Genomic DNA, 26,238 nt, shown 5'->3' on the forward strand with positions numbered 1-26,238 from the left:
TATCTTCTTCATGGAAGCCCAGGCTGTCTGAGTCTTGGGCCACCCCTCCCACCTCACAGATGCTCTTTCTCTTGATTTTCTTTCAGAAGTGGAGCAGATCGAGGCCATCGCCAAGTTTGACTATGTGGGGCGGTCCCCTCGTGAGCTGTCCTTCAAAAAAGGGGCCTCATTGCTCCTGTATCACCGTGCCTCAGAGGACTGGTGGGAGGGCCGTCACAATGGTGTGGATGGACTCATCCCTCATCAGTACATAGTTGTACAGGACATGTGAGTGAGAACTGGGGCCTTCTGTGAAGAATGAGGTAATAGATTAGTGATGTCTGAATGGGCAGTAGAAGGGGAATACTGGGTTATATGCTGGCAATTTGTTCTTCCGGGATCAATATCAAATCTTGATGATCTCTAAGAATGTTTTTTTTCTAAGTCCCTCTGAGTGCAAATCCACAAAAGAAATATGCACATTGTTCATCCTTTAGACTGCCATCCAGACCCATGAGCCACAACCAGTGCTCTCACCATCCACCACGGTCACTAGCATCCCATAGTCTTTTCGTGTCCCTCCACTATCCTGAGCTGTCCCTGTAGCCAGAGATCAGCTCACCACCCCTTAATGCCCACAGCCCTCCATTCCAGATGTGACCTTCTCAGGGAGTGGAGAAACGCAAGCATCCCATTTTCCTTTAACCAGGTGTCATTTTTAATGATTTAAGGAGTTAAAAACACCACACATCCCAAATAACTGGCACTGTCAGAAAGTTAAAGAAGTTGGGACTTTGTGTAAGGTCCTTCCTAGGTTCTCATTCCCTTCCAGCTTGGATTGGCTCAGCGGAGTTGACCTATCCTGGAAGCAGCCGTGGAGCTAAACTGCACAGGACGGGAACCCCAAGCCTATGTTGTGATGCAGGGTTCTGAGCGTGAACAAAGGCCAAGGCCAAGCAAATGAGAAAGGGGATGCTGTAATAGAGGGCCACCTCCCAAGTATCCTGCACCCCAGATAGGGAGGTACGGGATGGAGGTAGCTCTTCCCCCTTACTTGACTCTGAACCACTTTGCATGAAGCCATAGGAAACTCAGCATACAGCACCCTGTGCTAGGAGACTCAGCACCCCGTGCTCAGCTTGTAGACTCCAACACCCATTTCTCCGCCTTGTCTCCATCATTGAGAGGGTCTTGGAGAGAGAACAAGCTAGAAAGGGGGAAAGAAACAGTGGAATGGGGGTGGAATCCACAGGATCCACCCATGAAAGAGCCTGGCTATGGGAGCATTGTGGTAGGCATGTGTGGAGGTGCTCAGTCTGGGCTGCTGGTACAGGCAACCATAGGTGTGTGCAGACAGCTTTGGAGGAGCTCTGGGCATCCTGGGCCTTCTTGCAGAGGATGGGGACCACCTCCAATTCACGCCTCTCTTCTCCACAGGGACGATGCCTTCTCCGACAGCCTGAGCCAAAAGGCTGACAGCGAGGCCAGCAGTGGGCCACTGCTGGATGACAAGGCCTCCTCCAAGAATGACCTCCAGTCCCCCACAGAGCACATCTCTGATTACGGCTTTGGGGGGGTGATGGGCCGGTAGGAAATGCGGGTTCATTTTTGTCCCACTAGCGCCCCATTTCTCTGTGTGTGTGTGAATTGGGAGAAGCGAGAGGGTAGAAAGGGTTGGAGGAGACTCCTACAGCTCCTTGATTCTGCAAGCCACGAATGACCCTGAGTACAGCTGGGTGGGCTGGCTGGGATGGCCCAAGGATTCCAGGTGTGAACCGACCCAGCTTTGGTGTGTAGGGGGTGTGAAGGAAGAGGAAGACCTATGCTGGCACTGCAGAGCTTCTTATTTTAAATAATAATCATAGCCCAGCCTGTCTTAAAATTTTAATATAATAATGAGAGAGAGACACACACATGAGAGAGAAACTGGCGAGTGCTTTTCCTTCTCTCTACGGCTCCTGCACCCCCTCCCAGCTGTCTGTTGTTACACAATATTTTGAAAATGTAAAGCTCCCACAGTCCCCCTCATCCCCGAAACACACCACTTAAACAGAGCATTCACACCTTCATCTGTGAAAGTTGATACCCGACTCCACCTACCTGTTTGGTGGGAGGAGATATGCCAGTTTCTCACTGAGCCTGGGCTGTGTCACGTGACCCATATGCCAACAAGGAGCTGTGAAAGTCACCCGGGGAACAGGAAGAGAGAAAAAGCTGACAGCCTCTCTCTGCTTCACCCCACACCCCTTGTCCTCTTAGAACGTCAAAGCCTGTGCCCCATCTACCTGCTGCAGCAGGAGGGTCATGTGATCAACTCAGTCTTTGCAGAGAGAGCAAGAGACTCCTGTGGCAGCATAAATGGGGCCATTAAGAATTTATTTTAGTTGAGGTCCTGAGGCCTCTTTTTAGTGATGTTTGCTCAATTCAGCTTCCAGCACTGTAAGATGATACGATCCACAGGTGGGGAAGCTAAAGGCTGGGTCCATAGATGAGGATGGTATGGTCCCAGTTCCTAGGACGACCATACCATCTCCTGCCTCTCTCCTCCTCACCCTCTTCCCTCTATCAGCCTTTCTCTTTTCTATCTCAAAACCTTTTCCTCCCCAACACCTATGCTTTGGTCCTATTGTGGCACCCGCAGGCTTGCTTAGCTTTGCTGGGGCAGAGGGTTTGAATTGCCACTAATCCAATGGAACTTGGCCCATATCCAGCCTCTGTCCCTCCCTCCCCTCATCCACATCCAGCCTTCCCTCCCCTCATGAAGGTCTCTGTACCTTGGGTGACCTCCGTAGGACACGGCAGTCTAAATTATTTTCAAACCCACCCCAATTTGGGCAGATGAGGGATAGTCCATCAATGTATTCACAGAAGGGATTTGGAGAGAATACAGGAAAGCTTGCGGCAGACATGGGTCAAAGACTTGTCCTACTGATTGTCACTCGTACCCTTTTACACCAGTAGAACCCCAGAGGTGGATAAAGTACCCATAGACACAGGTGCAAGTGTGTTCACCCTTCAGTGACCTATTTCCCAAGATCTGGGAAAGCTGTGTAGACAGCCTTGCTCTTGGGAGTTTGGTGGGTGACAATGGTGAGCAGGTGTTTCATTCCCAGGGCTCCCCTCCTGTGCTTAGTGTGGCCTTTGGGTACAGTCAAGCCTCATTGTTTCAAATTAGCTAGAGTCTGAAAGGCTTCAGACTATATATATATACATGACCCCAGGTAGCCACAGCATTTCCATTTTGGAATCTTCCTGCCAAGACCTGACTTAAAATTTGGTTTGCAGTGCAGCTAGCCTGGCTCCAACTCTCAGCTCTCTTCCCTGGGCCAAGTTACTCTTCCCTTTTAGGGCATCTGTCACAGGTCTAAGCTGGCCCTTTTATCATCAAATTGTATGGTCTGGCTGAATGAGGCTTCACTGTGCTAGCTGCTCTAGATTATCTTGTAGCTATGGTTTGGGGGTTGGCTGGCCCATTCTGAGACTGGCTAGGGTTGACTTCTGCCCCATGCTCCCTGCCCCTGGCTCCTTTGCAGAGTGCGGCTACGGTCTGATGGAGCGGCCATCCCCAGGCGCCGAAGCGGGGGAGACACACACAGCCCACCCCGGGGCTTGGGTCCCAGCATAGACACGCCACCCCGAGCTGCTGCCTGCCCCAGCAGCCCCCACAAAATCCCCCTCAGCCGTGGGCGGATTGAGAGCCCTGAGAAGAGGAGGATGGCAACATTCGGGAGCGCCGGCAGCATCAACTACCCCGACAAGAAGGCACTGGCAGAAGGGCTCTCCATGAGGTCGACTTGCGGCTCTACCCGGCACAGCAGCCTAGGGGACCACAAGTCCCTGGAGGCTGAGGCCCTGGCAGAAGTAAGGGCCCCACAGAAAGCAGTTAGGCCAGTAGACACTCAGTGGGACAGAGGGTGGGAACTGCTGAGTGGGCAAACATAGTGGCTTTGGTTGAACTTGAGACTGAGCCAAACAGCTAGACAGTGAATTGGCTTCCTTTCCATGCCACTAGCAAGAGCTCCTATAAAGACTGGAAGACCCACCATCCCTCCACCCAGTGTCCAGGTAGAAAAGAGGGTAGCCAGATTATGGGGCCGAGGCAATGGCAGACCTCTCCACAAGATGCTAAGATTGAATTCATGTATCCACCAATGCATGCATGCATCCATCTTTCATTTATTGCCCTGTTCATTTATTGATGAGTCTTGATTGAGCATCTGTTGCGTGACATTCACCACGCACAGTGGAGTGAGCTTATAGTTAAGGAGAACTGCCAACCCAACACGGCAGCTGGGCTGGGCGTCTTTAATGAACAGGGGAGGGTATATCATATTTTGAGAGTCTAACATTTGGAAGTCATTCCCGGGAAGGGTATGACACAAGACCCAAGATGGACAGGACTAAATAGCTGAGGACAATGAAAGAATATTCTGGGCTCTTCTGGAGTCTTTTCTGTTTGGATGATTTTTTTTTCCCATTGGCCAGATGAACAGAATCAGTTTGTTTACCAGTTCATATCACTGGTTGGGTCTGTTTTTTACATCACATTCCCAGAAATTTCCCTTTTTATGCTCTTAGCTGCAGTTTTGAGCAAGGGTCCATCATGCACCTCCCTCAATGTTGTCTCTCATTTAAGAGATAATAGTCAAGGACTGTAAGAGACAGACAGAGACTATCAGATCCTGCAGGCTGCGGGAATCTGTTGTGCTGATAGCCTTATTGAATACCCTTTAGAAGGGGGTGCAGTGAACATGTAAGCTTCTGAGCATGTCCTTACGAGACTCTAGAGAAGCTCCTCAGAGAACATCCTGGCTGGAAGCAATGCACCAGCATCTAGAACTCCACACACGGTGTTTACCTCATATCGCGGTGCCCATTTCCAGGGAGTCCTTGGGGTTGATACCTTGGCATGGACCAAGCAGAGAAGATAGCCAACCTGGCCTTCCATGCTTGAAGGCTAGCCTCTTGAGAACCATCACCCTAGTACCCATCATCTTCCAAAGACTGCTATCACAGCAAGGCAGGGGTTTCCTAAAGCTGGCTCAGGGTCCTTTACATGGACAATCAAACACAGTCAGGGGCACTGTGCCTCATGCACCAAAGACTACTACACAGTGCCGGTGGAGTGAGTGGAGGCAGAGCATCATGTATGCTGTGGTACTCACCAAGTAGAAAGACATACTTACAGACTTTTTAGAACCCTGAAATAGTTTGCTGTGCATTGTGGATCTCTAGCAAGAACAGGGTATATTGTATCTCCAGACTTGTGTAGTTTTTCTCTGAGGAGCATGTTGTTAGCTTAACTCAGCAAATACACTTAGCAGTACTGTCTGGGTTGTCAGTGTACTCGCCCTCTCTAGCTGGATAGCGCTTTTCATGGGTTGAAGTGAAACTGACGCTCGTGGAAAACAGTCATGAGGACACTGGACAGCTGCCCACTTGCTCAACTTCATCTCTGAGGGGCTCTTGACGTTGTTGGAATCAAAGGGGAGGTACCCCAAATAGTAGACAGAGTCATCCTAGATTCTCTGGTCTCCCAAATGCCCTGAACAAAGTAGATTTGAAGCCCAGGTAAAGAGACTGTTTTGGAAATCTGCAATACTGTCATCCGAAGTGGGGGAGGAGGTGAAAATGAGTTCCTTCCCAACTGTGTCCCAGTCCCCACTGCCTCTTTGCAGCTTCACCTGGCAGACTTACGCATCCCTCATCGGACTAATGCAAGGCTGCAGTCTAAACCCCTGAGCCCACCTTTCTCTGAGCTTTTTCTGTCTTTCCCATTCACGCTCTACCAGGGATGGGGAGATGAGAAAATGACATTTTAGTTATTGACAGTTTTACCTTTCAGCTCCCATTGTATTGGAGCAGATGTTGGAGGGGATGGGAGTTGTGGGGATAATAGGAGACTAAGTCCCAGAACAGTGGTGGAGGCTCTGGTGACCCTGCAAGTGTGTGTACAATAGACAGGTAGAAGAGCCCTTCCTGCAGGGTTCCCCACAACTGAGCCTATGAATAAAGATTCTCCAGAAGGGCCCCTTTTGAAAGCTGCCACACAATGGGCAAAGGGTTAAATGTGATGGAGAACCATAAAAATGGGTGTTAGTCATTAGCAGGATACAGAAAGCAAATGGGATAGACCAGGATAGTGAGGTGAGCAAGAGGCTGGATGGGGATATGACCTGCGCACATTGGAGTCTGGTAGGAAGAAGGCTGCCTGCAGATCCAGAAAGGACAGGATGAAGACTCCCATGGTAGCTCCAGGCTGCAGCCCCAACAGTCTCCTCAGGCCCATGCATTTCTTTCAGGGCTGACCTCAAACTGCTGAAGAGCGAGCATCCCTTAGTAGCCAACATTGCTCAGATTGGGCATGGCACCTGCAAGTGAAGGTTTAAGCCAGCTCCCCGCTGGGCCCTCCATGGGTTCTGGGTCAGATCAGCCTGAGCAGCCACTCTCACATCCACTGGGTGTGGAGACAGCTTTTTAAAATCCCGATGAAAAAGGGCTCTTGCGCTCTGAGGAGTTGGGTGGCCACCATCTGGCCATTGGCAGAGCATCATGTTCATCCTCTCACCGTATCTTTCCAGCAAATGTGGAAAGTGCAGTTCAGAGTGGCTGCTGCTTGCCCAGCTCTCCCAGCTTGTAGGCCAGTGCTTTCTTCCAGCCCCAGCTCTGCCCTGGATTGGTTTAGAAGGATACAGGCTGGCCTGGAGTGCCTCCCATCTGTTACCTGAAGTCTTCTCTCTTCCTGATGAGCCTGCAGATACAATGATGCCCTATGTGCCATTTAAACTTTCCCCACTTTTAAAACAAGAAATGAGCCTCTTAGGTCACAATGCTGAGAGCAAAGTGGTCTTCCTGTCATTCTAGGGTACACTCCTCATGCATTTCCCTGCGGGTAAGGATTTCTTTTCATTTTAAAAACTGACCACAGCTACCCAATTCTATATGGTAGAGTGAGAAGTCTCGCAATATCTGTATTGTTAAAATGAAGGACTTCCATTTTTTTTCATTTGATTTCATGTATGGATGTTTTGCCTGCATGCATATGTGTACTACCTCTGTACAGTGCCTACAGAGGCAGACAAGGGTGACAGATCCTTGGGAGGTATTGGAGGTACAACCTGTTACAAAGCTGGGAATCGAACCTAGGTTCTTTGGAAAAGCAGCCAGTGCACTTAACCACCAACCCATCTCTCTACCCCTAAAATGAAGGCCTTTTAAGAAAAAAAAATGGCAAAGGCAGAGATTTTGGAGCCAGACTCCTGACTTGGACTGGGTTGATTATTTAGCTGGGTGACCCTGTCTGGTCTGAGCTTCAATTTCTATATGTGTGATATGTACTCATATATATATATATATATATATGTGTGTGTGTGTGTGTGTGTGTGTGTGTTTAACAGTTGTCCCTACCTTATCAATACATTATTAAAAACTGTGGATCAGTGCTCAGCATGAAGTATCATTGCTATGGAGATCATTACTACTGTTTTTGAGTGCCAGGTGCCATGCCAATCTCTTTGCATGGATATGATTGCTTTATACATTCATCAACCCTCGGAGGTAAGTGTTATAATTGTTTGCAATTTACCGGTGAGAATTCTCAGGCTCAGTGAGGTACCTGCAATTCCATAGCAAGAGTCAGGTTTTGAACAAATGTCTGTCTGCCTGCCATAGCCTGACCAACCTTTATGAAGGCAGCTTCTTATGCAAGACAGGTACAGGGGATGCCCATGTTGATTCCCTGCATTGGTTACAATATACCCTCAGGGTCTGGCCTCCCGCTGGGAAACGGGAAAACATTCTTGGGAAGGTCTGTGTTGACCAGAGCCTTCTCTGTTCCCAGGACATCGAGAAGACCATGAGCACAGCTTTACACGAGTTACGGGAACTCGAGAGACAGAACACCGTCAAGCAGGCGCCAGATGTGGTGCTGGACACCCTGGAGCCCCTGAAGAATCCACCAGGCCCCATCAGCTCAGAGCCTGCCAGCCCCCTGCACACCATTGTCATCCGAGACCCCGACGCCGCCATGCGCCGCAGCAGCAGCTCCTCCACTGAGATGATGACCACCTTCAAGCCTGCCCTGTCGGCTCGCTTGGCTGGTGCCCAGCTGCGCCCACCCCCGATGCGCCCAGTCAGACCCGTGGTCCAGCACCGCTCCTCCAGTAGCAGCAGCTCGGGTGTCGGCAGCCCGGCTGTGACACCCACCGAGAAGATGTTCCCCAATAGCTCCTCGGACAAGTCTGGCACTATGTGACCTGCAGGACCGGTGACACCGCCGTGGCCCACTGCAGCACACCGTGGCCTAGGATGGCCTCGGTGGCTTCCACTTGCTTCCCAGGGATCTCCTGGCCATGGAGGGCAGATCCTACAGGTCAGCCTGGGAGGGTGTATGTCTGTGGAGAGCAGAGGCCCAGGCATTAGCTGTACCTCCTACTCAGCCATGTGAATGCCACAGACCTCCTGTGGGCAAATAGACATGCCAAGGAATGCTGGAGCAAGATCAGTCCCAGGGACAGTGTTTCCTAAGACTGAGGCAGCTGCTTACCAGCTTCTCATATTGTCACTGGAAAATTACTCTCTTGATATTCTCTACATACGTATATATGTGTGTGTATATAAATACGTGCATATATACGCATATGTGTACGTATGTGTCTGTAGGTGTGTGTATATATATTTATGCATCTATATACATATACTAGAGAGCTGGACATACACACATGCTAACTGTATATAGACGCTCCTTTTTTTTTTTCTTTTTATGAAACTTAGATTTACCTCAGACCCATGCCACCAAACATCTCCCACTGTTACTCGGTGGGATTTGCAGGGACTTCTCTGGGAGAACTTAGAGGCCCCACAGGAACTGCGAACGAAGCAATATACCACTAACCTGCAGAGACACAAAACCAGAAACAGTCTCCAGCTGTCTCCAGAAGTCGTGGCCTTCCAGAACAGTCTGCCCCTCAAGGAAGGATGGGGCAGGCAGTACCCCCAAGCAGGCTGCTCCTAAAGGTGGGGAATCCTTCATAGAAAACCCTTCATCCACCCCCACAGAGACCCTGCTCTGCCACCCAGAGGCCAAAGGTCAACTGTGTACCCCAAAAGGCACAGGGGAGGTTGGTGTGAAGACCCTTGGGTTTGTATGCAGAGTCAGGATGGTGAGATGCTATGCCCCATCATAACACAGCATTACCTGTGGGTAGGGGAAAAAGACGACAAAAAAACCCCACAAAAACCAAAATGGTGATATGGAGTATTTCAACCCCTAGACATGCTGTAGGGATAAATCAGTGGTGACTATAGAAATTTACTTCTCTCATCTTCAAAATATTTCATGTTTTTCTTTTCCTCTTTCTACTAATCATGCTATGTTAGATTTGAGACTGAATGGGCAAGGAGGTGTTGACTCACGCCATTTCTTTTGAAATTAGGCCACAGCACACTGTGCTTCCCCATCAGAGCCTCCAGTGCCCAGTCAGCCCTTGGCTCCGCCCTACGAGGGCTGTGCTAGGAAATGCCATAGGCCAAGAGTTTATGAAAATGATAGTGCTCTCCACTCTCCCTCCCTTCTCCTCCTCTCCCTCAATGTCTTCTAAAGCAGTTCATGTAGACAAAACCTGGTGGTAGAAAGAAGGTACGTGATTCTGCAGTAGGACAGAAGCCTTCTGCGTGGCTTTTTTGGGTTCCATTTACCTGCACTTTTGCTGTAAATTTCCACTTTCCAGATAGTTCCAGGTTTCCTGGATAATGCATCACATGCAAATCTAGTCCTGATGGGACCATTTCTACTCTCCCTCCTCATGCCAGATCCACACGCACGCACGCACACAGACCCCTCCTGGCTGGCTCTCTGCCTGCCTCTTGAGTTTTACAGTACAAAACCCAAAATTTGGGCCACAGCTTCCACCAGATAAGAGCGGTGTGACCCTTGGATACGGCACTGCTGTCACCTACAGACACTTTGAAATGCCACCCTTGGCATTTCTTTCCATTGGGCTTGCTTCCACCATCTCTTGGGTCTTCTATTAAAAGGCAACTTACCCCCTTTCCCCCCAGGAAGTGACCTAATGAGTCACTGGTACTCAGGTGTGGGGAGGATCACTTTCTACCTTGCCTGTAGGATCATCACCGAGTACAATATGGAACCAAGAACGGGCAGAAAATGAGAATGTCGGGGAGAGGTCGGAGCCACCAAGACTTCCTTCCCTATCAACTCTTGCTATGATGGGCCCTCCGTCTTTGAGCACATGAAAATATCTCCATTTTACAGTTGAAGCGAGTAAGGCCTGGGGGAGGAGGGGAGGCTGGACTGGAATCTTTGCAAGATGTGGGCTGCACCAGGCTCCAGAGCCCTCATTTACCGTGTCTGCTATCTCTGCTATGCACCCAGGAGAGACAGTTCTCTTTTGTATCCCAGGGCTATTCCCAGATTTTTTAAGCCCATTTACCTCCCAGGCAAAAAAAAAAAAAAAAAAAAAGCAACATTCTTTGCCTGAATACTGGATAAAAGCAAAATTGAGTTCATAAATATGTTACCTGACACACCTAATGCCAGTTATGCTGTGCAGACTCGTCTCTCTCTGGGTTGATTTATTTCATTTTTCCTTTCTGCATCTCCCCAAATGTCCCAAGAGCAGAGCCTCAGCTGTTTTCCTTAAGCATCTATTTTGCCCCCATTGGCAAGTGGCTGATGAATTCACGTTTAGGGAAGCGCATGCACAGATGGCAGATGAGTCCCCATCTCTTCCAACCCCCAATCTGAGCTTTGATGCAGAACAAATGGAAAAACTGTCCACCCCTACCCCCAACACACACACACACACACACACACACACACACACACACACACACACACTCTTCATCTGGTTCCCTGCATGTCTCAGCCACCCCCAGGCCCCAGCTCAGTCCCATCCGTGTCTATCGAGTGTGAGCATCTCCCTTCCAACTCCTGCCTGTTTTTAGTCCACTATATATTGCTGTATTTGTTAAATGCTGGAAAGTAACTGTTAAAATGTGAAACTGTAATTTTTTTTAAAGAAGGCTACAATTACATTATAGCCAACGCCACTCACCAAATCTTTGCACCTAGTAGATAGATCAATGTAAAAACAAATACCAGAAACCTAATTGTACAGTGATTGGGGTGGGGGGTGTAGTAACATAGTTAGTAGTCCTCAATATAGCCAAGCGTACAAGGGGAGTGATGTCTACCAATGTTCATCACCATTATTGAAAGCTGTACGGATCAGTTAGTTGATAACGGGCATTTAAAAAAGATTTATTTTGGCTTCACAGAATGATCTCTTTAACTTCCAACTCATCCGAGGTCAAGCCTTTTGTCTTTATGTATAACCGGTGTTCAGTCTGTTTTAGGAATGAACCAGCAAGATGTTCATTTAATTAAAACTGACCAAAGACAATTACTTCCTGGTCTAGTTTCCTGGGCACTGTGTGGCCCAGCTGCCACTAAAGACCTTGCTCCGATCCATTTGAGAACAAGCTGAGCTTCCGACCCCACTCGCCCTCCCTGCCCTCCCTTCTCCTCTCCTCATGAGCTGCTCTGAGCTGTGGGATCCTGTGAACTGTCGTCTTTCCTTGTTTTCAGTGCTAACTTTTCACCTCGAAGCGCCTTTTGAACCCCGGACAGAGCACACCACTGGAGGAAATTGTGGTCTTGGGCGTTAAAGACTACAGAGCCTTTTCTCTGAAGTCACCAAACCAGGGGGCAGGAGGGAAACGGATTCCTAAGGAACGGAAAGGTTCATGTCCAGTGAAGAAATTGAATCAGAGTGGGAAGAGACACAGGGAAACGGAGCCATCTGTTGGCTACTGGCTGGAACCAGCAGTTCAGAGATCTGCCTTATAAACACTAAAAACATTTGTGGTACACAAGGGGAGCTGGTGGAAAAGAAACCTGTACACAGGGCTCCTTCGTTGGCGTCTCCTGGAGTGCCTTGTTGGGTGTATTCCTTTCTTATTCGGGAGGCATGGATGCAGAGGACATCACGTGACCTGGCGCCTGGTCATCACTGAGTGGCCAGTGCACATGCATTCTAAACAAGTGATGGAAAACCCCAAGGACTCACACAATGGCCCTCCCTCTTAGCCTCACTATTTCTAACTTCTCATCTTCTTCCAGATTGTTCCACACTAGAGCAAATGCCTCATTCTCTTGAGAAACACAGGAAGGGGTGGAGGGGGGTGGTGCTTCTAGCTGTGGTGGTGGGTCCTGCTGGGCTGGGAGGGAAAGGTGTGACAAGGAGGGAAAGGCAGGAAGGGGTGAACTGAGGCATTGCTTAGCCCATTTTCTGCTATGCAAATGATGGCAGTGCAGGTCAACTTCCCTGGTTCTCTGGGGTCTCTTCTACACTGAGCTGAATTCCAAGTGGAGAGTTCTACATACTCCAAGCTGCCCAGGGGAACTGCCAGAAGGGGCATCACTGTCAGTCTGAGACCTCCTGGCGTCTCTGAGGTTCATCTGCCAGCATTCTACTGTCCCATCATCTGGGACTGGCCAAATGGCCGTTGCTGCCCTTTGCTGACACCTCCTTTCTGTGCAAACTGTCCCAGGCAAATCACAAAGCTGTTCCTTGACGTGGAACTGCCAGAGTGCACTTTTCCTTCCCTTGATGGAAGTGGGTCAAGGCTAGCTCTGCTGCCCAGGCCCTAGTTCCAGGCAGTGTGACTGTTTACATGGTTTGACAATAGGTTTGCTTCTGATTGCTTCAGAGTGGCTGGTCTATTTTGTTTTCTTTGCTTTCCTTCCCCCCTCAAATTGTAACAGGAGAAACAAACTGAAACCACCCTAGGAAATTGCTGGTTGCCTGTCCCCATGTGATGCTAACTGTTGCCCTCTTCTGGATATCATTTCTCTACCTTATGACCAAATGCCCGTCCTATAGAGTGTCTGATTGGATCCTCTGTTGCGTATTCTGATGGTGCCTGCTGGTTTGATGTGGAGCTATCCTGTGAAATAAAACAGCTTAACTTTTTCTCAAACATATTCTGTGGTTGTTTGCAAGGGTAACTTGACCATGGTGGGGGAGAGGGCCCAGAGTAGCATCCCTACCCTCCAGTCCACTCTGTCTGCTTCCTCCATCAGCCACACTGAAAATATACTTCAGCTGAAAGTCAATGTTACAAGAAGAACTACTGACTGCTTCAAGTGTAGAGAGCTAAGAACATGGCTGGAAACAGGACTAGGCATTACAAAACTAAGATGGGGGAAGCAGGAGCTGTTTGATATTCCAAGAAATGTCCTAAAAATTTAAGGACAAATTGCCAGAGCTACGCAGTGACGATGTCTATTATCAAGGCATATATAAAATTTTAGTATTTGTTGTCTCAACATAATACAGCCTCTGGGACCTTTAAGACGAGTGGATGTGTGCCTGTGTGTGCACCGTTAACCAGTAATCTCTGCCCCGAGCTCTATATTACACCTCCTCCAGGAAATTTCTCGTCTAATTTTCAAAACAGCCACTGCAGGGAGCTGCTATCAGACTCAGTCCTGCAAGAGGTGAAGCAGAGGCTCCTGGGGGCTAATTGACTTGCCTAGCCAAGGCTCATGTAGGAAGTGCAGGAGCAAGGATTTGGACCATCTGTTTATGAAGCCGTGTGTTTTTCCTGTGCCTTGTGCTGCCTCTATGTATTCATGGCCCCAGACTGGGTCCAGGATCCTTAGAAGGTGTCTTGTAGCCACCTACTGTAGTCAAGGAAGACTTCAGGGCTTGAGCCACCCCCACGCCCATGGATCTTCATGTAACAGTCTCTGTGCAAAAGAGAATGGGTCTTTTCCCAGAGCCTACCATAGCCACCCATATCCCACACACTCCATGGTGGCCTCTTGCTAAGCCAGACTTTTTGGCTATGGTATATTTCTATATGCCTTCCACAATCCATTTACTTGTCATAGCAACCACGCTCACCCAGGAACCCCAAATCAGAAGCCTTTCATCCAGTGAATATCTTTTTATGTGCCTGGCCCCAAGTTGGCTGTTGGGGACACAGATGGATGAGACCTGGTTTCCATCCTCCAGCTCTCAAGCTGCTCACAGCCTAATTGCACAAAACAATCACCCCAATCAATTCTGACTCAACAATGTGCAGAATTGTAACTCCAAGGCACCAAATTTGCACAAAGGGCAAATTTTAGTTGACTGCCTGCTTTCCTGACAAGTAGCTGAAACACTTACTTCCTGCTCAGATCTGTTTAAGAAGTTTTGGTTTATGAATGACAATCTCCCAAGGTAACCTCAAGCAAGTGAAAATTGGCTACCACATTAGAAACCAGACTGGAGCTATCGTCAAGTTCAGCATAAGGCAGGGATAAGAGGGGCACTGTCTCGGGCTGTTCCTCTCATTAGCCCACCACAGCCTGTCTCATAGAGTGGCTACTCAATGATGCTAAAAGCTTCCACTACCTACAGCCCCTTAGCCTCAGGAGAACAGTCATCTTGGGCCTGATTCTCCATCCTTAAAACTGAACCATGGGCCCACACCTAAGTAGCTCAAGGGTGGGAACAGGAGCAGACAGCCCCCTAGTTACAAGGGTACTGTCATCTCTATCCAGACTGTTTCAGCATAGAATAGCCTCCCACAGGAGACGCTGAGAGCTGCCTTCTATAGGCCCGAGAGTAATAAGCAGCAATGAGTTTCAGTACCACTCAATTTTAGGGTGGTAATTACATGGCAGTCATTAACTGATACATTACAAAAAGGCTCACTCAAATGCATTAGAGTTTTCCACCTACCAATGATGACAGCCATTGAGTGTGCGCTGTATGCAGAGTGTTTCACATCTGCCTTAGTTAGGGTTTCTGTTGCTGGGAAGGGACACCATGATCACTGCAACTCTTATAAGGAAAACATTTAATTGGGGTGGTTTGCTTACAGTTGCAGAGGTTCAGTCCATTATCACCATGGCAGGGACCATGACGGTGTGCAGGCAGACATGGTGCTGGTTACATCTGGATCAGACTGTAACAGGATGTAGACTATGACACTGAGTGTGGTTTGAGCATATACAAGACCTCAAAGCCCGCCTCCACAGTGACACACTTCCTCCAATAAGGCTACACCTTGTCATGGTGCCACTCCCTTTGGGGGCCATCTTCTTTTTTTTTTTTTTTTTTTTTTTTGGTTTTTCGAGACAGGGTTTCTCTGTGGCTTTGGAGCCTGTCCTGGAACTAGCTCTGTAGACCAGGCTGGTCTCGAACTCACAGAGATCCGCCTGCCTCTGCCTCCCGAGTGCTGGGATTAAAGGCGTGCGCCACCACGCCAGGCGGCCATCTTCTTTCAAACCACCACACGTGCACCTCCCTCCCTGCATTCATACAAGAACCCATGGAAGAAAAATCTGTTTCCTTACTTTATAATTGAGGAAATCGGCACTTGCAACTGGGACTCCATATGTCTACTGACCTGCTTGCTGTAGGACACAGTTCCCAGGATTCTGTGCCTGATTGTTAAGAGGCTGGGTTACTCTGACAGCCACTAATTAAGTGTGCCCCCAGCTTCTTCTAGGGAATAGATCGATCCTTCATTAATTTCCTTTAAATGCTGATATTGGGAACAATTCTAATTGATTCTGTACGTTTGTAGCATGTTGGTCTTTACTGTTATAAAAACACTTTTCTGTTCTTTGTCTCCTTTTTCTACTTTAGCTCTCCTCAGAGCATATGGGTTTGTATCAGGTGGGGTTTTAAATGTAGGAGATGGGAAGCTGAAGGCAGGACAGGATTCAGACCCAAGCCTCAAGTCCAGATCGAGGAAGTATCTTAGCGCAACTACATTTTTGCTTTAACCCAGGACGGCATTTCCCACAGTCTGGGCCCTGCTATATGACCACCAGTCAAGAAAATGCCTCATAGACTTGCCTACAGGCGGTCTCAATTGACTTCCCTCTTCCTAGATAACACCAGCTGATGTTGACAAAAGTTGACCAAAACAAACAAACAGAGAACTAACTGGGACAGGAAGAAAAGAGGCCTCTGGCTATCCTGACACGGGCACAAGGCCTTGCTCCCCACTCTTCCACACAGACAGGGTCACACCCACTCTCGAATTCTATAGTTCCTGCACACAGGTTTGTAAAGCTTCCATGCAAAGACTCTGGGGTCACCCAGACCTGAATGTAGATTTCAGCTTTGATTGACATCAGTAAATGACCTTGAACATGTGGCTAAGAAGAAGCTGCGTCTCACACAGTTTTGAGGTTTCTAAAGGGCAATCTGTAACACATATTGACTACCCGAGTTCTGTTGCTGAAGGCCCTGGTGACACTGTCACCTGCTTTATCTCTGTGCTCTGTGGAGCACAGAGCAAGCTGCTGGGCTTCTAGTGACTGACTTGAAGCATCAAACTTGCTTCAAGGGAAAAGAGCTTTGCTTCAAATTCTACTGTTCACTGACCACTAACTGGAGGAAGTTTCTTTCCCAGGCTAACCTCAGTTCCCTTATCTTAAGACAAAGGACTAGGGGTTGGGGGGCTGCTTTTATTTCTTCCTGTTCTGAGTACCTACTTGCTATGTGGTTAGAGGCTGCAGAATCACAGAAGGAATGCCAGTCAACATCCCTACTCTGCCTGTTATTGGTTTTTTAGAGGAAGTAGCCTAATGCCCAGTGACTTTAGAGAACACTTTTGGTATCAACCTTATCTCCTTGCCCCAGTGGACTGAGTCTTAGATGACTAGTGACCCAATGGAAAGTATGGTCCACTGGATAGTAACCCTGGCCCTTAGTGAGTTGAGCCAATAGATGGCTTTTTCCCCCCAGGAAGTTTAAGCAGAAATTACAAAATGCTGGGTAATAGTGGGAGGAGTAAAAGGCAAAAGGCCACACTGACAGGGCCAGAGGTGGAGAGGTGGCATTCAAAACAATGGCAAACTGAAGTCACGAGGGGTGAGATGTAGTGAACAAAGCTGTAGGAAGTCCATGAAGGAGACCAGAGGAGAGCAAAGTCATGTGGACCTGGCATCAGAACAACCTGTGTGTTTCCACCCCACTGCCTTGAAATCACTGGGAGACTTCCCTCCCCCTATCTTGGTGTAAACGTGAGTAGTTTTTGTTATCTTGTAATTGAGTAATAGGAAGGCCAAAGAAAGGACCCAGAACAATGGCTCAGCAGGTGTAGGCGCTGAGTCCTGCGACAGGACCCACACCGAGGAAAAGAAACTCATGACTCCCCAGAGTTGTTCTTTGACCCCCTAGGCACATACCTTGCCTTGCCAAGCCACACATCTATAAATAAATAATTAATTAAAATGATAAAGGAGAAAGGGGAGGAATGGTTATAGCTGAGATTCTGAGCCTTACTGTGTGTTTTAGTGCTCTCGTCTATCCTACAAAGCAGGCACTGTTATTTCTCTGGCTCAGTCAATGGATAAGCAGTCTGGAGAAGTTGGAAGGCCTGCAATAGGGCCACTGCGAAGAAGCACAGGGCTGGGGACGGATTAAGAGAGCATCACTCTGGAACCCAGTCTTTGCCCTTCTCCCTCAGAGCTGGGGACCAAACAGGGTCATATAATCAGAACATAGCCAGTCCAGGGTACCACTCTCAGTTTTGCTTCTCGGATCAAAGATACATGTGCTGGATAGTTTTATATCAGCTTGACACAACATAGAGTCATTTCTCAATTGAGGAAATGCCCCCACCAGATGGCCTATGAGCAAGAAAATGTGGTGCATTTTCTTAACCAATGATTAATATGGGCAGTGCTATTTCTGGGCTGATGGTCCTGGGTGTCATAACAAAGCAGGCTGAGCAAGCCACAGGGAGAAAGTCAGTCAGCAGCATGTTTCCATGGCCTCTTCATCAGGTTCTGCCTCTAGGTTCCTGCTGTGAGTTCCGGCCCTGACTTCCCTCAGCGATGAAGTGTGACCTGGCAGTATAAGGTGAAATAAATGTTTTGTTTTCTCTTTTGGCTTTTTGGGGGCTCACCACCCAGGTCTCAAATAAGTCACACATGGAGACTTATTCTTAATTATAAATGCCCAGTCTTAGCTTGGCTTGTTTCTTGCCAACTTTTTTTTTTAACTTAAGTTATTCTGACTACTGTCTTACTTTCGCTCTTACTCCATGGCTGGCTGCGTGGCCTCTGACATCCTCCTCGTCACTTTCTCTCTTCTCTTCCTCGTTTCTCCTTCTATTTATTCTATCTGACAGCCCGACCTGTCCTTTCTTCTGCCTCACTATGGCCCTTCAGCTCTTTATTAGACCATCAGGTGTTTTAGACAGGCAAAGAATCACAACTTTACAGAGTTAAAGAAACGCAGCGTAAACAAAAGCAGCACATCTTTACATCATTAAATAAATATTCCATAGCATAAACACAAGTAACACACCTTAAAATGATATTCCCCAATGAATAAACTATTTCCTCTCCAAGTTGCTTTTGGTCATGGCATTTATCACAGCAAGAGAAACCCTAATAAACTTTTTTTTTGGTTTTTTGAGACAGGGTTTCTCTGTGTTTTTTTTTTTTTTTCTTCCCCAGGGGACCACTTCTTTTATTGGGGAATGATCCTTTCATTTTCTCTTTGAGTCTGAGCATTTTCTCTACCTAGCTTTCTTTTTTTTTTTGCTCAGTTCTTTTTATTGTTTATTTATTTATTAAAGATTTCTGCCTTCTCCCCGCCACCACCTCCCATTTCCCTCCCCCTCCCCCATCAAGTCCCCCTCCCTCATCATCCCTAAGAGTAATCTGGGTTCCCTGCCCTGTGGGAAGTCCAAGGACCACCCACCTCCATCCAGGTCTAGTAAGGTGAGCATCCAAACTGCCTAGGCTCCCACAAAGCCAGTATGTGCAGTAGGATCAAACTGGAACTAGCTCTTGTAGACCAGGCTGGTCTTGAACTCACAGAGATCCGCCTGCTTCTGCCTCCCAAGTGCTGGGATTAAAGGCGTGCGCCACCATCGCCCAGCTGAGAAACCCTAATCAGAACACCCTGTCTCTCCATCCTCTCTCTGCCTCTCCCAGCCACTCCCCACTTTCTTGTCCCTGTGAGCTCTGCAGCCTCTGCACTGGCTCCTCCTCAGCCTGGGACACTCCCAGGCTCTCTCCCCTTCTCCCTGTCTTCCTTCAGCCTCCAGTCACATAGCCTCAGCTGACTGCTTTGCCTAACACGGTCCTTTCCCCAGTTCTCACCAGGTGACAGGCTCTATTCTCTTTCTCACAGTTACCATCAGAATTATTTTGTTTGTATTGTTTCTTCCTTCAACTTAGAAAGTAAGTTCTAGAAAGTCTGGGGATTTGTCTGTTTCTTCGACACCCCCAAATAGTGACACAGAGACTCATTATTAATTATGAAAACTTGGCCTTTAGCTTAGGTTTATTTCCAACTCAGCTCTTATAACTTAAATTAATCTGTTTCTAGCAATCTATATTCTATCACATGGCTTTTACCTCTCCTCCATTCTGCATGCCCAACTTCCTCAGTGTCTGGCTGGCATCTCTTGCCATAGTAGATTCTAACCCTGGGTTCCTATCTCTACCAAGAGCTCCCACCTATTCTCTCCTACTTAGCTATTGGCCAGAGTGGTCTTTATTAAACCAATCAGGTGCCTTAGGCAGATGAGGCAAAACATAGACGCATTTTTATGAGGTGTAAACAAATAACCTACAACAGAAATCTGGTACCGAACACATAGAAGAGGCTCAATAAGTGTTGAGGGATGAGATGAATATCTGTCCACAGTGAGGAACCAGATGCTATTTTTGAAAGGCGCTGTGGTTATTACTACCAAGCACAGGTTTCATGGACAGTTCCTGAGAGCCCATTGTATGCCAGTTGTGTGTTGCTTTGATAAAATACCCAGAAAAAGCCTACAAAGGTTTTCTCTTGGCTTACAGTTGATGGATATAGGCAACCATGGCAGGGAAATCACAATGCTAAGAGTCTGAAGTCATGTTGCATCCGCAGTCAGGGAGTAGGCATTTGGTATGGGAGAATTGTCTGTATTCTGTCAATCATGTTTTGTTTTTTTGCCACTTAAAGATAATTTATGTACACTTATGGCTTTATACAATTATAGTAAAGATTGTTCTTGTATCTGTAAGTACATCATCATCATCAGGCACTTCTCAGATAGTATCGGAACAGGACCATGGAATCTACACGGTTACTCAGTCAGGTGGTAACGTGTGGGAGGGTGTGACTATCCTGATGAAACTTACATGGCTAACGCTGGCTGCAGCGCCAGGCTGCTCTGTGTGCATCAACCATGATGCACATAACACTGAATGATCACTCCCCAGTTGAAGCCGGAGACAATTTTCACTTAAGATCAGTTAACTTTTTAAGAGCTATTAACTAAGAATTCCAAGGTGTTTTTTTTTGGGGGGGGGGGCATATATTCAGCAGTTGAACAAGTTCAAATTGTACACCTAAAGATGTATTGTTCCCATAATGCAGATGTATGGAATATATTTGAGTGATAAATGTATGACATGGAGAGTTCTGTTTGGACAAACTGAGTCTAAATTAATTACCAAATATGGCAAATCCTGGAATATAACAAGAAGGGATAAAGACACTTAAAATGGAAATCGTTCCCCAAAGGTGTCAATCATGTTTTAAATAAACGCTGATTGGCCAGGCAGGAAGTATAGGCAGGTCAACCAGACTGGAAGTAGAGGCAGGCGATGAGAACAGGAGAATTCTGGGAAGAAGGAAGCTCTTCCTGCAGTCCAGCACAGACCACAGAAGAAGCAACATGTGACCTGCCACCCCCCCCCCGTGAAAGGTATTGAGCGATGTGGCTAGCATAGATAAGAACAATGGGTTAATATAAGCTACAAGAGCTAATAAGAAGACTGAGCTAATAGGCCAATCAGTTTTATAACTTATGGAGATCTCTGTGTGATTTTTTTCTGGGACTAAATGGCTGGGGGACCGGGCGGGACAGAAACCCCAACGAGCCCGGCCCCGAGCAGCCCCTCATGTTACAGGCAGTGACGAGTAGTAGTGCTCAACTAGTTTTCAACTCTTTATTGTCCCATGACCCAACTCTGTAGGACGGTGCTGCACCAAATAAATGGACTATACGCTTCAATTAACGGAGACTAAGTAATCCCTCGCAGGTGTACCTGTACGCAGGTGTACAGAGGTTCATCTATGTGATTCAAGATCTTGTCATACTGACAGTATTAACCACCACATGTGCCAGGTATGCCTGGGGTCAGGGGACACAGCCATGAGCAAAGTGGATCAAAATGCTTACGCACTGGGTCAGATGCTGGAGGTCAAAAGACGACAACGGCAAAACAAGAAAGGCCAAAGGTGCGGGAGAATGGGCAGATGTTGGTTTCAGCTCTGAGCTGGGAGGTTGAGGCTGCCATGTTGAGAAGAGAAATTTTAAGCTGGGCAGGGCCACTGAAGGGATGCGCAGGCCAGTGATTGTTGAAAGAGCCTACTATGTGGGAAGAAAGAACCTATTGTGTGGGAAGAAAGAGCCTACTATGTGGGAAGAAAGAACCTATTGTGTGGGAAGAAAGAGCCTACTATGTGGGAAGAAAGAACCTATTGTGTGGGAAGAAAGAGCCTACTATGTGGGAAGAAAGAACCTATTGTGTGGGAAGAAAGAGCCTACTATGTGGGAAGAAAGAACCTATTGTGTGGGAAGAAAGAGCCTACTATGTGGGAAGAAAGAACCTATTGTGTGGGAAGAAAGAGCCTACTATGTGGGAAGAAAGAACCTATTGTGTGGGAAGAAAGAGCCTACTATGTGGGAAGAAAGAACCTATTGTGTGGGAAGAAAGAGCCTACTATGTGGGAAGAAAGAACCTATTGTGTGGGAAGAAAGAGCCTACTGTGTGGGAAGAAAGAACCTATTGTGTGGGAAGAAAGAGCCTACTGTGTGGGAAGAAAGAACCTTTTGTGTGGGAAGAAAGAACCTATTGTGTGGGAAGAAAGAGCCTACTGTGTGGGAAGAAAGAACCTATTGTGTGGGAAGAAAGAGCCTACTATGTGGGAAGAAAGAACCTATTGTGTGGGAAGAAAGAGCCTACTATGTGGGAAGAAAGAACCTATTGTGTGGGAAGAAAGAGCCTACTGTGTGGGAAGAAAGAACCTATTGTGTGGGAAGAAAGAGCCTACTGTGTGGGAAGAAAGAACCTTTTGTGTGGGAAGAAAGAACCTATTGTGTGGGAAGAAAGAGCCTACTGTGTGGGAAGAAAGAACCTATTGTGTGGGAAGAAAGAGCCTACTATGTGGGAAGAAAGACCCTTTTGTGTGGGAAGAAAGAGCCTACTATGTGGGAAGAAAGAACCTATTGTGTGGGAAGAAAGAGCCTACTATGTGGGAAGAAAGAACCTATTGTGTGGGAAGAAAGAGCCTACTATGTGGGAAGAAAGAACCTATTGTGTGGGAAGAAAGAGCCTACTATGTAGGAAGAAAGAACCTATTGTGTGGGAAGAAAGAGCCTACTATGTGGGAAGAATGGAGAAAGTCAAAGAGGCTGGAACAGAGGCAGAAAGGCGAGACAGACTCGGGATGTGGAGTACTCAGAGTACTGGCTTTTGTTGTAATATGGAGCGGTGGGGCTGCGTGCCCGGCACCCGGCTGCCCACATGGCTTTACCCAAAATAATTAAATGGAAACTGTATTCTTTTAATCACTGCCTGGCCCATTAGTTCCAGCCTCTTATTGGCTAGCTCTTACATTTTGATCTAACCCATTTCTAATATTCTGTGTAGCACCACGAGCTGGCTTACTAGGAAAGATCTTAACCTGCGTCTGTCTGGAGTGGGAGAATCATGGCAACTCCCTGACTCGGCTTTTTTCTCCCAGCATTCTATTCTGTTTACTCCATCCACCTAAGGGTTGGCCTATCAAACGGGCCTAGGCAGTTTCTTTATTAATTAACCAATGAAAGCAACAGATTAATACAAGACCCACCTCCATCAGGCTTTTAAGCCAGGGTAAAGATTGTAAAATTATTCTGAGAGTGAGAAGCCCTTGTAAGGTTATAGTGGAGTAAAGATCCTCTTTATTGTTGTTAAAACGTTATTGGTAGGTGCTGGAGAGATGGCTCAGCAGTTAGAGCACTCATTACTTTTGCAGAAGACCTGAGTTTGGTTCTCAACACCCACATGGTGGTTTACAACCATCTGTAACTCCAGTTCCAGGGAATCCAACATCTTCTCACTTCCATGGGTACCATAAATGCAGGTAGTCTATGTATACATATATACTATATGTATAGTATACCTGCGGGCAGAATACACATACAAAATTTAAAAAAACTAAAAGTAAAAACATTATTGTTAAGACTGGGTGTGTCAGGAGATCTCAAATTCAAGGCCAGACTTGACCTAGAGAGACCTTACCTCAAAAAAAAAAATGACCTCAGCTAGTCTTTAGAAATGGAGGATATATTGCTATGTTGCTGGGGATTTGGATCTGGCTGTAGCATGAGTCTTTGATATAGTCTTGTGTCTCATATTACAAAGGAACAGCTTCTGCTTACCTGAAGTATGAAAAAGGGAGTAGCCAGGAATGCTAACTCACACTTGAAATCTGAGCACCTGAGAGACCAAGGAAGGAGGAGGATTCCCTCAAATTCAAGGCCAGTTCTGCCTAAGCTGCTGAAAGAGACCTGTCTCACAGAACTAACCAACTGACAACTGATAAACAAGAAAAACTTAAACTTAACACATACAGATACCACACACACACACACACACACACACACACACACACACACGTGTCTCTCCCTCCAGGGAACTGACTCACACTCTTCACCGTGGAGGTCAGTGGCTCATTGATGTGTCTGGAGATGGCACCAGACACATCAAGACCAAATTTTCAGCACAAAGAAATTTATTTGCCCCACAAGAACAAAGGACAGCAAATTAGAGACAAAGACAGGAGGCAGAGGATGAGAGAGAAAGGAAAAGCACCAAGGGAGAAGGTGGAGGGACAAAGGACTGTGTTGGTTTTTAATCTAAGTTGTTCCTATTTACCAATAATCACTCGGGAGACAGACATTAGGTTGAAAACCTGCTAGAGCAGAAAAGCAGCCAGCTGACTTTCCTTTTTGGCTGGAGATTCAGGAGGAGAGCATCTCTCCACTGGTCCCATCCCCAAAAGGCCCCAGAATCTCTAATTCCCTCCCTATTCCTTCCTTGCCTCTCTCCATCTATCTTCCTGGGTCCTCTGTACTCTCTATGGCTAATTCTTGCCAACTAGTCACTAGCTCCGCCTCCTGATCCAAAGTTAATTTTATTAACCTGGTCTCAAGAGTTTCACAGAGCAATCAGGTATCCCACAGCAGGACTACCTGAGTTGATTTGTTTTGATTGGGCATTTTAATTCGGTGAGCTAAAAGGAGGCTTCTGATTGCTGGAATTCAATACTTTGATAGCTGTACCCTGGTGGTCAGCCTCAGGAGGAGGAAGGGGCCAAATAAGGGATAGACCTTGGTGACCAGTTTTAGGGATGTAATCTAATGGGTTTTAGCAAGGGGGAGAAGGGTGAAAGGCAAAACCTATTGGTCCCAGGATTGCTGTGGTCAGGCCTGCTAGACCCCTTCACCCACATGAGGCAAAGCTGCAGACCCTCTTCCCAGGTCACTTCAGACTCCTGTCACATTTGAAGCAAGATTTCCTCTCTTCATTGTAAATTCTATCTGGACTGACATGCACAGGTCTTTCATCCCTTGACAATAGCTTGGTCCTCGCTGCCTTAAAGCTGTGGGGAAATGCACTAAGTAGGACTCAGTTCAAAGGGACAGAAACCCAACATGGCCTGGCTTATGTGAAAAGGTACACTTGGTGCCCCCCACCCCCTCCCCAGTGCTCAGGGATAGAACTGAGTGGAGGATGAGAAGGTGAGATCCAAGACGCCAAGTTCCAGATCTCTTCCTCGCAGTGCTCCCTCCCTCACATGGTCCATTTGCCCACCCTGCTCCTTCCCTAGTGGTGATAAAGATGGCCCTAAGGAACCGCAGCCTCACACCTTAGCACTTAGCCACCTTAGCAAGAAAACGTTTATCTCTTCTCCAACTCCTGGGTATAAATCCCAGGACTGTCTCTGATTGGCCTTTCCTGAGTCACACGCTTCTATGGATAAATCATTACATAGATGATGATCCGACTGTTGATGGTCAGATTTCATGCCCACTCTTGAGCCAGAGGTTCAAGTCTGTTTCTTTTTTCTTAACCATATCAAGGATAACTAGGAATATAAGTGTGTAGTGGTATTTTATTTGTATTTTAATAAATAAAGCTTACCTGAAGGTCAGAAGAGTGAAACAGCCACAGTGGCCAGCCTTACACACACCTTTAATCCCAGTAGCTACAATGACAAACACCTTTAATCCCAGTAGCCACACTAGTTTGCCATAGAAGCCAGGCAGTAGTGGTGCATGCCTTTAATCCCAGCACTAGAGAGGAATATAAAACAGGAGGAGACAGTCTCAGGCTCAGTCTCATTCTGAGATCCTGGAGGCAGGATCGCCATTTGAGACTGAGTTCGAGGTAAGAGCCAGTGCTGGTTGCTTTGCTTTTCTGGTCTTCAGGTTGAACCCAATTTTTCTCTCTGAGTTTTTATTAATCATATTCATAAGTGCATTTTATTAATGCCTTGTACCCTCAGAGGCCAGAGGAGGACATCCAATCCCCTGGGACGGGAGTTACTGACAGTTCTAAGGCAGTACCTGGGGGCTGTGGGTTGAGCCCAGGTCCTCCGCAAGAGCAGCCAGTGCTCTTAATCACTGAGCCATCTTTCCGGATTCCCCAGGCACTGTTCTAAATGAGTCTCATGGACTGTCTTATGCTCATTTAACAGAAAAGCTATAAAGTCAACTATTTTTAGCCCCAGGTTCGGAGAGGTAGGGTCACTTTCCTCAGACCATGCTTGGTAAGCAGTAAACCTGACCAGAAGGTCCACTCAGGACAAGTGACTAGTTGTCTCTGCTTATCAGAATAATTTGTTTCTTTCCAAAATGCCTGGCTACATCTCTATTCCAAACAGACTGGTAATAGCCCACTTAGTGTCTTTCAGAAACTACACATGTGACCTCAGAAAGGCAGGGGTGAGGAAGAGGGATACTTTTTTCTCTCCTTTCTTCCCCCCCGCCCCTTTCTTTCATTCTCTCTTGACAGGGTCTCACTACAAAGCTGTGGCTGGCCTTGAACTGCCTCTGCCTCTTCTTCCTGAGGGCTGGGATTAAAGGTGGTTGTCACCATGCCCTGATTTTTTTCTTCTTTAGGTTCTGAAAACATGCTCAGAACTCATTAAAGTCAACTAAATG

General features: G+C 47.3%; 1 protein-coding gene across 3 annotated transcripts in view; it reads left to right on the forward strand.

The window, feature by feature from the left end:
* The window catches only part of Srgap3 (SLIT-ROBO Rho GTPase activating protein 3), a 231,067-nt gene extending 218,084 nt beyond the window's left edge, over positions 1 to 12,983 (forward strand). For 2 of the 3 annotated variants that reach the window (XM_057792007.1, XM_057792014.1), the window contains exons 19-22: positions 87 to 267; positions 1,417 to 1,566; positions 3,513 to 3,840; positions 7,820 to 12,983. In XM_057792007.1, coding sequence (XP_057647990.1) covers positions 87 to 267; positions 1,417 to 1,566; positions 3,513 to 3,840; positions 7,820 to 8,233 — 1,073 coding nt within the window. In that variant the 3' untranslated portion in view covers positions 8,234 to 12,983. The remainder of the gene's footprint in view (positions 1 to 86; positions 268 to 1,416; positions 1,567 to 3,512; positions 3,841 to 7,819) is intronic. The other variant, XM_057792022.1, reaches the window with a different exon arrangement.
* Positions 12,984 to 26,238: the final 13,255 nt, after the last annotated feature.

Source organism: Chionomys nivalis, chromosome 1, assembly GCF_950005125.1.
Source record: "Chionomys nivalis chromosome 1, mChiNiv1.1, whole genome shotgun sequence".
Classification (NCBI taxonomy): domain Eukaryota; kingdom Metazoa; phylum Chordata; class Mammalia; order Rodentia; family Cricetidae; genus Chionomys; species Chionomys nivalis.